Consider the following 16,869-nt stretch of genomic DNA (forward strand, 5'->3'; position numbering starts at 1 on the left):
AACGCTAATCCCTTTTTCTATTTCTGCTTCTCACAGGCGCAGGAACACAGGCACAAAATGCACACCACATGCTACACCACAAACATACCTAGGAGGAACATTACTGGTAACAGTGACTGGCAAACCAGCTTTCAGCAGTGTAGAATGTTTTTGTGTTTAATTACAGCTGGTGTACTAAAGTGTATACTGATGCAACAAGTGGAATTTAAACTGTGCACGCCATGCGCAAATCTTTATAATCTTAGAACTAGTGGCTGGAACCTGGGACCAGTTGTTGAGTAAGATTTCAGTTTTAAAAGTTGTATTAAGCATTTTGCCATTTTACAAAAAAAAAGTTTTCTCCCATATGTTAGCCTTTAAAAAAAAAAAAAGATACTTCGAAATAGGCAAGGTGTTGAAATAACCTAGTTTTTTTAGGCTATGTGGCTGATTGGCATCTTGGTATATATAAAAAGGTCTAACAAAATGAGGAGTATTTTGGGTGGTTTGAAAATTGGGGGAGATCACACACTCTGTGGTTGGTGGTACCAGCAGTGTCTGTGTGTCCCTGATGATCTTTGTGTTGTTGTTTTTTTATTACCCTTTTGCGTTTCACAGAGATGACTTTTATTGGCTGGTGAGAGAGGCACTGTGATCATTATAAAGTAGTAGAATGTGTGTACATGGCTTTGTTGAAATGATAACTTTAGGAGAAGACTGTCTGATGAAACAGTTGTGACCTTGCCCAGGTCAGCTGCAGAATTTAAGAAATAATCTATTTATTTATAAGCTTTCTGAAGGAAGATGTCTTTATTTCATTCTTTAGGATGAAGAGGAGAAGGATGATGGGGAAGCAAAAGAGATTTCTACTCCTACTCATTGGTCTAAACTCGATCCAAAGGCAATGAAGGTAACCACAGCTGAAGGCTTCAAAATGTTTACATTACATTATAAAGGCTTAATAAATATTGCAGTACTGTTTCTTTTTCTGAAACTGGTACATTTCTTAAAAAAATTATGCTACTTTGAACTTTTAAATGAGAAAAATCCTTGAAAATAACTGATTTACATTATATTGTTGGGGGAAATGTATCATAAATTTAAAAAGAAGGAACTTTATTATTTTTGTTACCTTTTGCTTGCCTTATGTTTCAGTAATTGAGAGGTGTATCTTTCTGAATTTGTTTGGTTATATAAACATTAAATTATCGATTGAATGTTCACTGTAATATTTATCAACTAGGTTAATGACCTACGCAAAGAATTAGAAAGCCGAACTCTTAGCTCAAAGGGTTTGAAATCCCAGCTGATAGCTCGCCTAACAAAACAGCTAAAAGTAGAAGAGCAAAAAGAAGAACAGAAGGAATTGGAGAAGTCTGAAAAGGAAGATGAAGAGGAAGAAGAGAGGAAATCTGAAGATGACAAAGAGGTGGAAGTCTAGCAGATTTACTTAGATAGAAAATGTTGTGATAGGAAGATCTTCAAGAGTTGGGTCAATCTTGGTAGCCTTTTAATATTTGAAAGGCCATTCTGTACTAGTGGGGGGGGCGCTTTCCAATAACTTTTCCCCATACCACACCAGTCTATGGATGAAAATAATTACAGAGCTGGAGAAGTGTGTTCATTTCATCTCCAGGGTTGCCTAGCCCCCAAGGAAGGGTTTGTGGTAGCACAGGAAGGAATCAAACCATTCATGTCTGCATCTCTGTTTACATGTGCACCTCCCTTGTTGTACCAAGCATTGCCAGCACTAAGAACTCTTAACAGCAGGTCTTGTTATGTTACAGTTACACAAATTTCTAGCCACAACCTGGCACTGGTTCAGACCCATAACATGCCTTCACTTTGTAGAGGAGCAGCATGCTGTCCTTCCTTACATCAAATTGCATGATACATAATCTCTCATCTCCTTAATCTTACTTTATAATTTTATGCCACCCTTCAGGAAGCTCAGGATGGCATACATATCATTCTTCTTTCTCCACATTATCCTTCAACAACACTGTGAGGTGTGTTAGGCAAAGAGAGATTGGCTTGAGGTTCTTAATCACTGGGGGCACATTTGAACCTGGATTTTCGCAGTCAAGTGCAGTAGTCGTATTCATGACGTTACACTTGCTCTCCAGGTGCTGGCATGGAATACACCAGCTTGTATATAACATTTGCATGGTTAGATCTCCAGTAAACAACTAAGCCTCTGGCTTTTTCTTCTCTTTTCACACTCCACAAGAAGTAAATATGCAAAGTTCATACTCTGAAGTCTCCACTACAAATTCCTTTCTCAAATTTTAAGGAAGAAGAAAGGAAACGTTTAGAAGAAGTGGAACGCCAACGTCGAGAGAGACGATATATCTTGCCCGATGAACCAGCAATCATTGTGCATCCTAACTGGGCAGCCAAAAGCGGAAAGTTTGACTGCAGTATTATGTCCCTTAGTGTTCTTCTGGATTACAGACTGGAGGATAACAAAGAGCATTCCTTTGAGGTAATCCCTTCTCCTAACCTTCTTCCCTCAATATTTTTGAATATCTTTGTGAGCATCCTAGTGATCATGCTACATTGGTTACCATTACTTATACTTAAGTTTCTCCTGTTCTCTTAGAGTGCACCGTTTCTAGCTTTGAACTTTTAATTTTACTGTGCATCTTCATTTTGTGATGAGACAATGCAAGCTCAGTTACTTATGTCAGATTAAGAAAAAAGGATGCAGTTTACTAGTAGTGTTGCTATGAACCTATTCATTTGAATTGGATTTGCACCAAAATAGAATTCTATATGCTTGCTACAGTAAATAAATTACGTGGTGATCTTCAAGGTGGGCCTGCTTTGTAAAAGAGCTGAACTTTGCCATGGAGTCATGGGGAAGGGGGTATTTGGGCAAGTGCTTATTTCTCAACTTCAGTTTCCCTATCTGTAAATGAGGATAATGGTGATCTTTCTCACTGGAATTTTGTTTGAGCAGAAGAAAGGTTATAAAACTCCTGAGTTTCAAGAGCCTGGTTTATATATATTTTATTATTATTATTATTATTATTATTATTATTATTATTATTTACACTTATATACCGCCCAACTAGCAAAAGCTCTCTGGGCGGTGAACAACAAGGAATATAATAAAATACACAATATAATACAATAAAAACATATAACAATAAACGATCAAAAGTCAGTTACAACAAAAAGAAAACAATAACTTAAGTTAAAAATGCATTGGGAAAGAGGAAGGTTTTAACCTGGTGCCGAAAGGATAGCAGTGTCGGCGCCAGGTGCACCTCCTCGGGGGGGCTGTTCCACATTTCGGGGGCCACCACTGAGAAGGCCCTAGATCTTGTCATCACCCTCCTATGAGTCGGAACCCAGAGGAGGGCCTTCATAGCAGAACGTATTGGGAGAGGCGGTCCGACAGATAGCGTGGTCCCATGCCGTATAAGGCTTTATAGGTCAATACCAACACTTTGAATCTTGCCCAGAAGCATATTGGTAGCCAGTGCAAGATTGCCAGAACAAGTGTTATGTGCTCGGACTGCTTGGTCCTTGTCAGCAATCTGGCGGCTGCATTTTGCACTAGCTGCAGCTTCCGAACTGTCTTCAAAGGCAGCCCAACGTAGAGTGCATTGCAGTAATCCAAACGTGAGGTTACCAGAGCATGTACCACCGATGTAAGGTCCTCCTGACTCAGATAGGGACGTAGCTGGGCTACCAACCGAAGTTGGTAGAACACATTCCATGCCACCGAGGCTACTTGAGCCTCAAGTGAGAGGGAAGAGTCTAAGACGACTCCCAAGCTCCGAACCCGGTCCTTTAGGGGGAGTGTAACCCCATCCAGGATAGGGTATGTATCCACCATCCGATCAGAGAAACCATCCACTAGCAGCATCTCAGTCTTGTCAGGATTGAGCCTCAGTTTATTAGCTCTCATCCAGTCCATTGTCGCGGCCAGGCAACGGTTCAGCACATCGATAGCCTCACCTGAAGAAGATGTAAAGGAGAAGTAGAGCTGCGTGTCATCAGCGTACTGATGACCGCACCCAACGGCTTCATGTAGATGTTAAAAAGCATGGGAGACAGAACCGACCCCTGCGGAACTCCACATTGGAGAGCCCACGGAGTCGAGCAATGTTCCCCAAGCACTACCTTCTGGAGACGACCCGCCAAGTAGGAGCGGAACCACCGCCAAGCAGTACCTCCAACTCCCAACTCCGCGAGCCTCCCCAGAAGGATACCATGGTTGATGGTATCAAAAGCCGCTGAGAGATCAAGGAGAATCAACAGAGTTACACTCCCTCTGTCCCTCTCCCGACATAGGTCATCATACAGGGCGACCAAGGCCGTCTCAGTGCCAAAACCAGGCCGAAAGCCCGACTGAAATGGATCTAGATAATCGGTTTCATCCAATAGTGCCTGGAGCTGGCCAGCAACCACACGTTCCAAGATCTTGCCCAGGAACGGAACATTTGCTACTGGTCTGTAGCTGTTGAAATTTTCTGGGTCCAAGGAAGATTTTTTCAGGAGTGGTCTCACCACCGCCTCTTTCAGACAGTCAGGGACCACTCCCTCTCGTAAAGAGGCGTTTATCAGTTCCTTGGCCCTTTCTTTTAATGAGCAGACAGTTTGCTTTTATTGCTGCTTTTGAATTTTAATAATGTAACAATTTCCAAAGGGGTAGCTTTGGTAACAATTGAGAGCACATTAAAGACCAACAAATTTATTATAACATGAACTTTGTGGATAACAGTCACCTTCATCACACGCATAAAATATTATCCTGAGTTATAGGTGTGTATATACATGGGATAGTAAGTGTGGTGTAAGTAAATGGAGTGAAAAAAATATAGACAGTGTTAATTACATTATTACCAAGATTACATAATTTGATTGCTGTGTTTTGGTGCATTGCCAATTCTAGTGTGTTAATGTTGTATTATTTTAAATGTGTATTGCAGATTAGCTATGATGTTGCTGGTACATATCTGAGATTATTAGATCCACTTGATGTTTCCTGTGTAGGTTTCATTATTTGCAGAACTTTTCAACGAAATGCTTCAAAGGGACTTTGGTGTCCGAATCTACAGATCACTGTTGTCGCTTCCGGATAAGGAAGATAAAAAAGATAAAAAGAATAAAAAAGATGAGAAGAAAGAGAAAAAAGAAGATCGGGATGATGAAAATGATGACCCAAAGCCTAAAAGAAGAAAATCTGGAGATGAAAAAGAGAAAAAAGATGAGCGGGATGACAGGAAGGTTGGTGGCCATTTTAGAAAAAAGTAGCTTCAGCTGTGTGGATTAAGAACCGTTTGTGGAAGAAGGGCTTGTTACTATATTTATTTGGTTTTATTATTATTATTATACCTCATGTTGGTTAATAGTCTCAGCTATTGCTTGATAGGAATTCTACAACTGATTTCTTCCCCTTATAAAGAGATCAAAAATTAAAATTGTTATGTGAAAAAATAAATCTCTCACACACACAAACCCACAACCACAGCATGGCTCCACCTTAATGTTTTCTGGCTGGCTGTTCACCCTTCCAGCCAAGCCTTATATGAATATAGAAAATCTGGAAGTATAACCAAGATCTGCTAGGGAAATGAGACTGAGTTCAGTCTCTCTCTGGCTAATTTCAGAACCTTTTGCACTTCGGGTCGGAACCAGCGTTGTGCAAATGGACTCCCTCTTCCTCCTTGCAGCTCACTGTGCACTCCAAAATCTTCTCCAGAGGGCTGGGGGTCCTTCTTGAGTGGATGTGGAGGTACACTGGGGAGTACAGGGCAGAGGAGAGGAAGGACATTGCACAAGTAGAAATTGGTTGCCCAGTTAGGCAGATCTCTAGTTTGATATCAACCCTAGTTAAATGGTTTGAAGGTTTCTTAATTATTGCTGCCAATTCTTGGATTGTGGTAATATTTGAGAACTAATTGCAGAGAGAAGATAAGAGGAAAGATGATTCTAAAGATGATGATGAAATGGAAGATGATAATAACCAGGAAGAATATGATCCAATGGAAGCTGAAGATGCCGAGGATGAAGATGATGGTATATGGAGATGATTATTCTAATTAAAAGGCGGCAGAGGCAGACAATGGCAAAATTGTAGAGCCTTCAATTATGTGTATTCTTTTACGGTGTTGGGTTTGAAATGTGTAACAAACTGCATACGTTTCACATTCTCATGCTGAATTGATTTGCATGTAAGACTCGCTAATGTTAGACTAACAATACAAGGCTTTGCATGTCTACTTGGCAGTAAGTCCCATTGAATTCAGTGGAGCTTAAGAATACATTCTTAACTATGTATTCCTGTATCTTTTGATGCAAAAAATCTATAAAACTGCTATTATTACTTAAGATTGAGCCAAAATGGTCCAGAAAAGGATCTCTTTTTTTGGCACATGCCAAAACATACAGAACTTCTGTTTCTTCTTATGTTGTAAGATACCCTTAACATCACACTGAGAACTATATGCATCTTCATTCTAAGATATTTATAATAGCAATATGAAGTTCTAATGTACTATGAATATGTTGAAATTAATCTTTGTTCCCATAGATAGAGATGATGAGGAAATGAACAGGCGAGATGACAGAAGAGAGGGAAACCGGCATTGCAAAGAGAGGGCTTCTAAAGATAAGGTATTGGTGCTGTGAGTTGTTTACTGTCAATTAATGAAGAGCTGGGAGGGAACAGCCTGCCTGCCAGAACTGTCTTCATTAATCTATGCAGGACGTTTAACATAAGCCCTACACTCATTATCAAGTATTTTTTGTTTGGCCTGTTTTCCGAGTTGGAGTTTGTAATTCTTAACTAGATTGTTACCATAAAAATCATATGGGCATGATGTCTCCTAACACACACCTTCTGTGACACAAAAGTAGCGTGGTCTTTTTCAGACGCATTTCATGTCTAGAGAACATGAGTGACTTTCACATTCTCATGCTGAATGGATTTGCATTTAAGGCTCTCGGTGCAATCCTTTGCACGTCTACTTGGCAGTTAGTCCCATTGAATTTAGTAGGGCTTGCTCTCAAGTAAATATATAGGATTGCAGTTCAGTTTACATGGGCAACAGATCAAGGCATCCACTAGAGGGAAAAGGCAACTTTTGTTTCAGAGTAGGAGACGTTGAAATACTTTGTCCTTGAAAATGCTTTAATTCTGTTAGCTGAAAGGTGGGGTTTACCAGAGCTATCATGTCAAAATCAATTGAGGTGAAAACACTCTCCATGTTGCATGATGTACAAGTTGCTCTGGCCTATAATCAGTGTGGTAACTAACTCCTGGGAAAAACTTGTATCAGATCCTGCTGCTCCTATCTCGCTTCCTGAACTCACACCACTGCTGTAAATTGCTTTACCCTCTTTGAAAGCGCTTAGGGTTGTAGTGCGTTAGAATGTTTGTATATCAAAATTGCATTTGAATTCTAAAACGGTAGGTACAGTCATATAACATTTTATATTTGTATTATGTGCTATGTATCTGACCTTAAAGAAAGCAGTACTTAAACAGCTTGAGCTAATACATTTTCTAATCTTGAAATAATCAATGGCTAATAAAGAAAAAAAAGCAAAAAAGCTTACTGTTATAAAATGTGTTCTTTAGGAAAGAGACAAAACACAGATGATAACTGTTAACCGCGATCTTCTGATGGCTTTCGTTTATTTTGATCAATGCCATTGTGGGTACCTTCTAGAAAAGGACTTGGAAGAGATACTGTACACACTTGGACTGCATCTCTCACGAGCTCAGGTTTGTTGCTTAAGTAGCTGCATGGTAATGAATATTGTGGGAAGGAATGGCTTTGCAGCATACCATCTACTTCCTTTAGTAAAAAGTGTTGAGTTATTTTTATACATGTTTTTTTTTCCTTAAGAAAGAAAAAACAAGGGGTTGTTCATGGTGAAAATAATGGTAAATGATCAGTTTACATGCATATAGAAGAATTTTATTGTCAATAATTTCCTTTAAATTGCTCCATTGCTTAAAATTTCAAACTTTATATATATTTTTGCCTGTCTAATGTATTTATATTATGCATGAGAATCATGCCTTTGTTGACAAAACTAGTAATGTGTATCTGGTCTTGTTATTTTAGGTTAAGAAGCTGCTTAATAAGGTAGTGGTTCGTGAATCTTGCTTTTACAGAAAATTGACAGATACTTCTAAAGAGGAAGAAAATATAGAAGAAATTGAAACTCCACAGGAAGAAATGCTAGGTAGCATAATTTAATAAGCTATAAAGGCATTTCACACTTTGTGTGTGGTGAAATACATTGTTTCCTTGTCAGTTTAATAGTATGTACTCTTCCTTCAAGGTGGTAGGTAATAAAGGTTGCAGCAGTTAAATTCAAAGAGGGGGCCATCTTGCATGAGCATGGATTCCTGCATTGGGCAGGGGGTTCGACTTGATGCCCTTATTAGGCCCCTTGCAAATCTAATATTCTGTTATTAAAAACCCCAAATTTCTGTCTGCAGAAGGCACATTCTGATCCAATCCTGTTTCTCTATATTCTGCCAACATGATGAAAACATGGGGAAATGATATCAACACCATGGACTATCTAAAATGTGTTTTTGGGGAGGGGAAGTTTTTATGGTGGGGCAAGGACAGAGGGAATGAAACACACTTGGAATACATGAGTCCATTGGAATTCTTGAGAAAATGTGGGAAAGTGTAATTTTCCACTGCAGTGATTTGAAACTTACCAGACAGATTTGATGGTGGCATTAATGTTTTTCAACCCACTATAGGAAACAGGCTGCTGCTACCATCGCCTGCTATTAAACAAGAATCTCAAGGCTCAGAAGAAAACGTTGGTCTCATTGTGTACAATGGAGCTATGGTGGATGTAGGGAGTCTCTTGCAAAAACTAGAGAAAAGTGAAAAAGGACGAGCTGAGATGGAACAAAAGCTTCAGTCACTGGAAGAAAAGACAGGTGGGACAATGATCTCTGGGATATTGCTTCCTGTGTTCAGAAAAGTTTATCATACCAAAAATATTTGGGAGCCAAGTAACTACAGTGGCTATCAGTCAGGTGGAGTGTCTGAATACTCATGTCTTCCGGACCTGAACAAAAAGGACGTAATTTATCAAATCATGTTTTGCTATCTCTACTGGGTAAAACAACTGCAGAATTAGGTGGCTACATAGCATCTTTAACAAAGTGTGTGTGTTCTCTAATGCTTGAAGGACTATAAAAGAGCCAAAGTGAATAATTAAGTGATTTTAAAGCTTTTTTTATCTTAGATGAAGATGGAAAGACTATATTGAATTTGGAGAATTTGAATAAAGGCCTGTCTACAGAACTTAAAGAAGTCAAAAAAGACCTTGGTCAGCTGCAAGAGAACTTGAAGGTATCAGAAGATACAAATTTGCAGTTTGAGGGGCAGCTGAATAAGACAATCAAAAGTTTGGCTACAGTTATGGATGAAATACATACCGTTCTTAATAAGGTAAAGATTTTTCTAATTGCAGTTCCCTCTTAAAAAGGGTTAGCAGAAGATAAAATGAGTTAATTTTTACTTGTGTGTGCACAAAAGAAGGTTGATTGAGCCTTTAAAATGCAGACCAATCCAGAAGCATTCAGATTGCAGAGATTTTGTCATTGATTTTTTTTTTTTTTACAATAATTTTTATTCAAATTTTCATAAAACATAGAAAACAAAATCATAAAACATTCAAAGACAAAAAACAAAACAAAACAAAAATGATTAAACAAAAAAAAATAAAATGTTGACTTCCCATTTGTCACATATCAAATCAGTTATAGGTCTACAATATATAACAATCCTGTCTCTTAAATCATATTATAAAATCACTTTCCTCCAGTAGTTATCTTAATTAATCATAAACATTACTTTATTCTTTCCACAAAAAGTCAAAGAGAGGTTTCAATTCTTTAAGAAATATATCTATCAATTTTTCTCCAAATAAACATGTCAATTAATCCATCTCGTTAATAATTATAATAATCTTATTGTCATAACCATAGTCCAAATAAACATTTCGATTAATCCATCTCATCAGAATCTGTTAGGTCCAATAATTTCAATAGCCATTATTCCATTATCCCTATTAGTTCCATCTTCCATCTTCAATAGTCCTGTTAAGTCCAGTAATTTCAGTGTCCAATCTTCCATTATCAGTATTCCATAATAATCTTGCTGTTGTAGCCATAGTCATATAATAAGAGTCTGATGGGAATTTCCTCTATCCCAAATATTTTCTTGCCATCCATTCTGAATAAGTTGCTGAAATACTGTTGTAAAGTCATATCTGTGTTCTTCTTTTTTACAAAATGCACTGGCTCATCTCTTAAGAGTTTTTCCATTGTCACATGGCTGCAGTTAATTCCATAGATTTTCTCTATATCAAGCTCCATCACATCATTCCAGTCCAGAAGATTATCCAAGCCATTGATAATTTTATCTCTAATATCTTCATTAATTTCTTCAGAGATAACGTTAAATTCCAAACAGTAGATTTTATTTCTAAAATCCATAAACTCCAGATCTTTTTCCAATTCCACATTTGTTCCAATCTCCAGGGCTTGTATCTTCCCTTTATTTTTTCTTTTCTCATCTCTGATCTCGTTCTCCTCTCTCACAGGATCCCCTATTTCTTTAAACTCCTGCGTCATTTTGCTCAGTTCAATTTTCAGCTCCTTACTACCCTGTCGCAGGGTTTGTTTCGTTATCTCAATCTCATCCATTATTTTCTGAAACATAGTTACTTCCAGATTCTCAGCCACTTTCTTGATTGCCATTTTTAAAACCACGAAAACAAAGCAAAACAAAAATAAAGAAAAACCACTTCTTATTTCAGCAACAATTGGGTTAATATTCCAGGCTTGATGACATCACAGTATAAACAGAGCAACCTGCCTTATCTCTCTATGTTCAAGAATGCAAAACAAATTTAGTTCCCAGCATCAAAACAGTTAGTGGCGTCGTGAAGAAGCAGATTCGTCAAAATAAAATAGACCAAAAAGAGAATAGTCCCAGACAATATAATATTCCTTGGAATAGAAATCAGGAATAGAAATCCCTCTTCTGTGTATATCTTTAGAATGCACTTCCAGGACAGCTTTTTGCGACAGAAACAGAGATAAGCTGTTAATTTCGTGGATAACAGAGAAGAGTTATAGCTCACCCAGAAGCTGTCCAAAGCCGATCAATCTGACAAATCTCCTTTTGCTGCAACAATTTAAACCAAGTAAAAAAAATAATAGAAAGAAGGGTGCTTGCCTGTTAGTCCGTTCTCTCTTTAAAGAAAAGATAAACGTATCGCTTAAGCAGATAGAGCTTGTTCGAAAGTCCGTCCGGCATTGTTGGCTGGACCTTATCTCACAAATTAATGAAATCCAGTCCTCCCAACAAAAACAGGCTTTTGAGGTTGATCTCTACGTTTCTCCCTGCCCGGGAGAAATTTCATCAGTCAAAAAAAAAATGTTCTGACTGATTTATATCTGAATAAGCTTCTTTTGAGGCGGGAGCCCGTCCCAAAAGCAGGCACAAGCGAAGTCACCCTTCCCGGAAGTCAGATTTTGTCATTGATTTCATTGGGACAGGATGTATTCCCTTAGACCCAGAAAGAAACACCTGATGTTGCAGAATCAAACTAATCTGGTATTTTAAAACAAGAGCACTTCCTCTATATAGCTTTGAGTAACAAAAAATCATAATGAATCAGTAGTAGAGTGGGGTGGAAGGATGTTGCTTATGTGGCTTCCTGATGCAGATGACGTTTCCAAGGTGGGGAGGTGGCAGGGAGGTTGGTGTGATCTGGGCACAGCAGCAGAACCAATCAAATGTTCCTGCCGCTGTGCCCACCCTGATGGATACTGGCATCAACCTCTGTGTTCGGAAGCCAGGTGAGCAGCCCCCCCCCGGCAGCCAGCTGCTCCTGCAAGGAATGGATACCCTTGTGAATGACATCACATGTTTTTTCCTGAGCAGTAGCTGTATAACTCTTCTCATTAGTGTTTTTGAAAAAGTCATTGCAGTTGAATGTGTGTGTAAAATGTTGTTATGATGCTGTTGTGAAATAAATTGAAAGTAACTGAAATTTGATGATAACAAAATTTGGTCACACTCATAGTAGCGTATGACTTTGTTGGATACTACCCTGGTGTTCTTATTGTCTTTACATGTGGGAAATTCTGCAGGGTAGAGTGCTCCTGTTTAGTGAGCCGCCCAGCCATGCCTCCTTTACAATACTCCATTCCACTCTCTACTTCCCTGGTTTTCAGTTTCTTTCCCACCCCGCAACAAACAACATTCTGTGGCCGCCGAGCATGCTCAATCCTCACTGGCCAAGTTGGTTGTGGGTCTAAAGGTTTTTATATGTCTACATTTCACTGGGGTTTCCTCCAAGCCTGCTGAAATCTCCCCCTCTGGTGTGGATGGGGCCCATTTTGACTACCTAAGCATCCACACTCTCATTTCCTGCAGTATAAATTAACATTCTGTATGAATTAGCTGTCAGTTTTTTATTATTATTATTAAGCTTATATACCGCCCGACTAGCAAACAGCTCTCTGGGCGGTGAACATAAAAACATATACAATAATAAAATCACAGGATCTAATACAACAAGTATATAAAAGTACACCATCTAAAATAAAATTACAACATTTACTCAAATTAACTTAGATTAAAATGCCTCAGAGAAGAGAAAGGTTTTAACCTGGCGCCGAAAGGATAATAGTGTCGGCGCCAGGCGTACCTCCTCGGGGAGACTATTCCACAATTCAGGGGCCACCACTGAGAAGGCCCTAGATCTTGTTACTACCCTCCGGGCCTCCCTATGGGTCGGGACCCGGAGGAGGGCCTTCGTAGTAGACCGTAGTGTACGAGCCGGTTCGTATCGGGAGAGGCGTTCCAGCAGATATCGTGGTCCCGCGCCGTATAAGGCTTTATAGGTTAGTACCAACACGCTGCAGCAATTTATTATCCAATATACTGTTACTGGTTTGTTACTATAATCATATGTTAATAACGAGTGTTGTATTTCTTTTGTTGTGAGCTGCTTTGGGCAGAACCCTGTGGAAAGGTGGCATACAAATTAGTTGATGGTGAGAGCACACGCAATACTATATACAGTCCTGAGTATTATAGAGCTGGACAAGATTCAGAAAAGGGCAAGCAGAAAGATTAAGGTATTGGAGCAACTTCCCTATGAGGAAAGGTTACAACATTTGGGGCTTTTTAGTTTAGAAAAAAAGAATAGGGAACCTTTTTCCAGCCCGAGGGCCACATTCCCTAATAGGCAAACTTCCAGGGACCAAATGCTAATAGTGAGGGCGGCCAGAGGCAAAAATGGACAAAGCAATAAATGGAAATTTTACAGTAAGTTAGTTTCTTCACACTCTGGCATTCCTCCTGTCCTTCACCCAGGCAAATGAGTTCATAATGAAGCATCATCAGAGTTCAAGACACATTCTAGCCAGGCCACAACACACAAGGAGGGTGCAAAGAAGGGCTAGTAAGAGTGTGCGTCAGGATGTGCTGTGGCCTGGAGAGATTCATGGGAGCCAGACAGAGAGCCCTGGAGACCAGCATTTGGCCCTTGAGCCTGAGGTTTCCCATTCCTGTGATAGAGGTGGATAAGGTTATGTATGTGGCATGAAGAAACTGACTAGGGAGAAAACATCTCCCTAGAACTCATGGACATGCAGTGAATCTGAATGTTGAAAGATTCAGGACAGTTTAACTATCTATGGAATTCGCTCCCGCAAAAGGTAGTGATGGCCATCAACTTGAATGGCTTCAGAAGAGGATTAGACAAATTCATGGAAGATGAGGCTACAATGGCTGCTAGTCACAGTTGCTGTTCGTCCACTGTTACATGCCTCTGAATACCAGTTGCTGGGAATCATAAGGGGGGAGAGCAGTGTTGCACATGGATCCTGTTTGTAGGCATCCTATGGCCATCTGGTTGGTCGCTGTGAGAACAGGATGCTGGATGAAATGGACCTTTGGCCTGACCCAGCAGAGCTCTTCCTATGTTTGTATGATAACGCCCCCTCCCACCAGAAAATGAGCCTTAGACACACAGGCTGTTTGCTTAGCAGCCCTCACTGTTTTTCTTGTAGTCAAACAAATAGGAAGGGGATGAAGATAATATACAGAGCCAAAGAATACTGTTACATACCTGGAATATGTACCCGAAAGAACTGTAATTATATTATTCTCTCACCATTTCTCTTGCCAGCCCTGACATTGTAAAAGTGTGTGTATGCTGGCTAGTAGAAATGTGTAAGGCCTAATACTTATGGTTTCATGTTGTCCTCTGGCGAATGAGGAAGTAGGAAATGTGTGACTGTTGAAATCAGGTTCTTTTAGGGCATTCAGGAGTTAATTTTAAGTGGTGGCTAAAACATCTTGAGTGTTGGCACTTGTAATTAATTGTAAGAGACAAATTTAGTCTGATGACAGCTGATTGACAAATGATACCTATTATGGGAATAATGCAGTATATGAATTTATTCATGACTTAAGACTTCAATTGTATTGTGTATTGTCCCCTTTTCCACAGGATATACTGAAGAACGAAGACCAGAAATCCAAAGAAAATGGAGCAAATGTATGACAAACTTGCTGCTGCTGGGGGAAACATTGTGTCACATAATGTAATATAAATCATGAAACTGGAGTGTATGAAAGTGATGCATGTTTGATTTTAGTAGTATAAATACCTTAGTCCAAACAAGGATGTATAAAGTTTTATAAATGTGCGAGCTTGCTTCAAAGCATTGCTTGTAATTCATAGCCCTCAATTTATTAGACACTCCTTGAGTGAAAATAATTTTGCATTGCAAAAATGTTTTAGGGCAAACTTCGTTATAGTTTGAACGCTAATAAAGTTTATCAATTTAATGGAAGTAGCAAGTATTTAATTACCAAATGTTTTCCTTTAAAGTCTAGTGGAGACTTTTTTCATTATTTATAGAAATGCCATTCTTAGGTTTTTATTTCAGTCTAATTAGCCTTTTTAAATTCAGGTATAAATCATAGCATGCTGCTTAATTTTGCAAGTAAAGATTTTTAAAGAAAACCTTGAATTTCTTGTCAGAGTTTTTTTCCTTTTAAATCATGCCTTTTCTCTTGGAAGTTCTTATTACTGCTTTTGATGCCCAGTGATTAAGAAAAATAGTAAGGAACTTGTCAAGAGCATTGGTGAGTTGGGATTTATATTAAAATATATTATGCATATTTTGTATTACTTGAAATGTTCTACCTATCCCTTCATTAACATATCACTTACTTTAAAAAAGCAGTGTATGGAAAATGTACTATTGCATAACAGGCCAGTAGATGTCACTATAATGTTTTATTTTGAAAAAAATGCTACTAGTTTTATATTGGCTTTGATTAAATTGGCTATTTACTTTTCCAGTGTTAATTCCTTAAAATTTCACAGAGGCCTGGTGAAGAAAGTTTTACATGCATTTCACACAAGTTCATAAAAGATTTAAATTTAAGAAGCAACACAGCATTTTTGTTGTCAAAATGAAATAGTGTGGTATTTAAGAATATATTTTGGCACATCAGTTTTACTCAAGATAAGAGTAAGTTAACGTTAACTTTGAATCGGAGGTAAAATGAGAGCTTCTGTGCTAGCTGTAATTAAGTAGCTGCCAAAGTGCCATAATATGTGATATTGGCACCAATACTGTGTTGATGGCAGAAACATTAAATCAGTCTGAAAACATTTTGTTCAAAAATCCCTTAGTACATTTCCTCAGTTTTGGTTCCTTGAAGTCAAATCATGACAACATTATTGGTTTTGGATGCATCTTAAAATAAACACTTCCACATTCCCAAGCACACTGAAAATAGTACACTATTACCTACTTAATTCTACAAAGCAAACTGAAGTAGTGTTGCAGTACAGAGATTGAAGGAGCCACCACAGATCAACCAGTTGAATTAAAATTGTCTCTCTTTACTTTGTCTCATCTGAAGCAATGCATTTCAGTAAAGTTGAGATGCACACTCAGCTGCAAGTAATTAAGGGTTGTTAATAATTATGAAGCACTTGTATGTGTAAACCAGCTCTTAGTTTACCTCATGTCATGTTACAGGTGCCCCTTCTCCATCAGTGTCTTTTAGGGCCTTCAAATATACATTGCCAGTGGGTCTCTTCACTCCTTTTGCAATCCAGAGAGAAATCGTAATTATATATTCTCAGTTTTTTCTATGCCCCTCTTATTCCTTCTCTTTCCCTGCCTCCCTGTTTCAGGTGAAAGCCTTTACATGGTATTGAGAAACAGAAGCCTGCAGTATTAAGAGCAGGGCAAGGGATCTAGGGGCCGTCCTGGAAATTACAGGCCAATTAGTTTTAATGCAATACAGGCATACCCCGCTTAACGTCACTTCACTTAACGTCGCCTCGCTATAACGTACATGCTCCATACGTCCCCATACCCCACTTAACGTTCGCGCGCTTTGCAATAACATACACTTTATTGGCATGACGCCGCTGCCATCTATTGGTGATTGCGTGCAGTACAAGTGAAGACAATTGCTTCACTTAAAGTTTATTTTCGCTTAAAGTATACTCTCCGGTCCCATTGCGAACGTTAAAGCGGGGTATGCCTGTAATTAAGCATATAGAAGGACAAGTCTCACTGAAGCAGAAGCAGCATGACTTCTGCAAGAGCAAGTCCTGTCTCACTAACCTATTGGAGTTCTTTGAAAGTGTCAATAAGCATATTGATAGAGGTGATCCAGTTGACATAGTGTCAGACTTTCAAAAAGCTTTTGACAAAGTACTTCACCAAAGACTTAGCAGGCATGAAGAGAAGTCCTCTTGTTAACTGGTTAAGAAACGGGAAACAGGATAAGAATAAATTGACAGTTCAACCAATGTAGAGATGTAAAAGGTGGA

At 38.8% G+C, this 16,869-nt stretch overlaps 1 protein-coding gene across 3 annotated transcripts in view; it reads left to right on the forward strand.

Annotated features, from left to right (window-relative positions):
• Positions 1-15,369, forward strand: part of CCAR1 (cell division cycle and apoptosis regulator 1) — a 38,821-nt gene extending 23,452 nt beyond the window's left edge. For all 3 annotated transcript variants that reach the window (XM_061635189.1, XM_061635188.1, XM_061635190.1), the window contains exons 15-25: positions 806-889; positions 1,223-1,408; positions 2,273-2,464; positions 4,987-5,220; positions 5,901-6,012; positions 6,527-6,609; positions 7,577-7,723; positions 8,070-8,190; positions 8,726-8,911; positions 9,223-9,428; positions 14,515-15,369. In XM_061635189.1, the coding sequence (XP_061491173.1) occupies positions 806-889; positions 1,223-1,408; positions 2,273-2,464; positions 4,987-5,220; positions 5,901-6,012; positions 6,527-6,609; positions 7,577-7,723; positions 8,070-8,190; positions 8,726-8,911; positions 9,223-9,428; positions 14,515-14,568 (1,605 nt within the window). In that variant the 3' untranslated portion in view covers positions 14,569-15,369. The remainder of the gene's footprint in view (positions 1-805; positions 890-1,222; positions 1,409-2,272; positions 2,465-4,986; positions 5,221-5,900; positions 6,013-6,526; positions 6,610-7,576; positions 7,724-8,069; positions 8,191-8,725; positions 8,912-9,222; positions 9,429-14,514) is intronic.
• The last annotated feature ends 1,500 nt before the right edge of the window (positions 15,370-16,869 follow it).

The sequence above is a fragment of the Rhineura floridana genome, chromosome 7 (assembly GCF_030035675.1).
Source record: "Rhineura floridana isolate rRhiFlo1 chromosome 7, rRhiFlo1.hap2, whole genome shotgun sequence".
Lineage (NCBI taxonomy): Eukaryota > Metazoa > Chordata > Lepidosauria > Squamata > Rhineuridae > Rhineura > Rhineura floridana.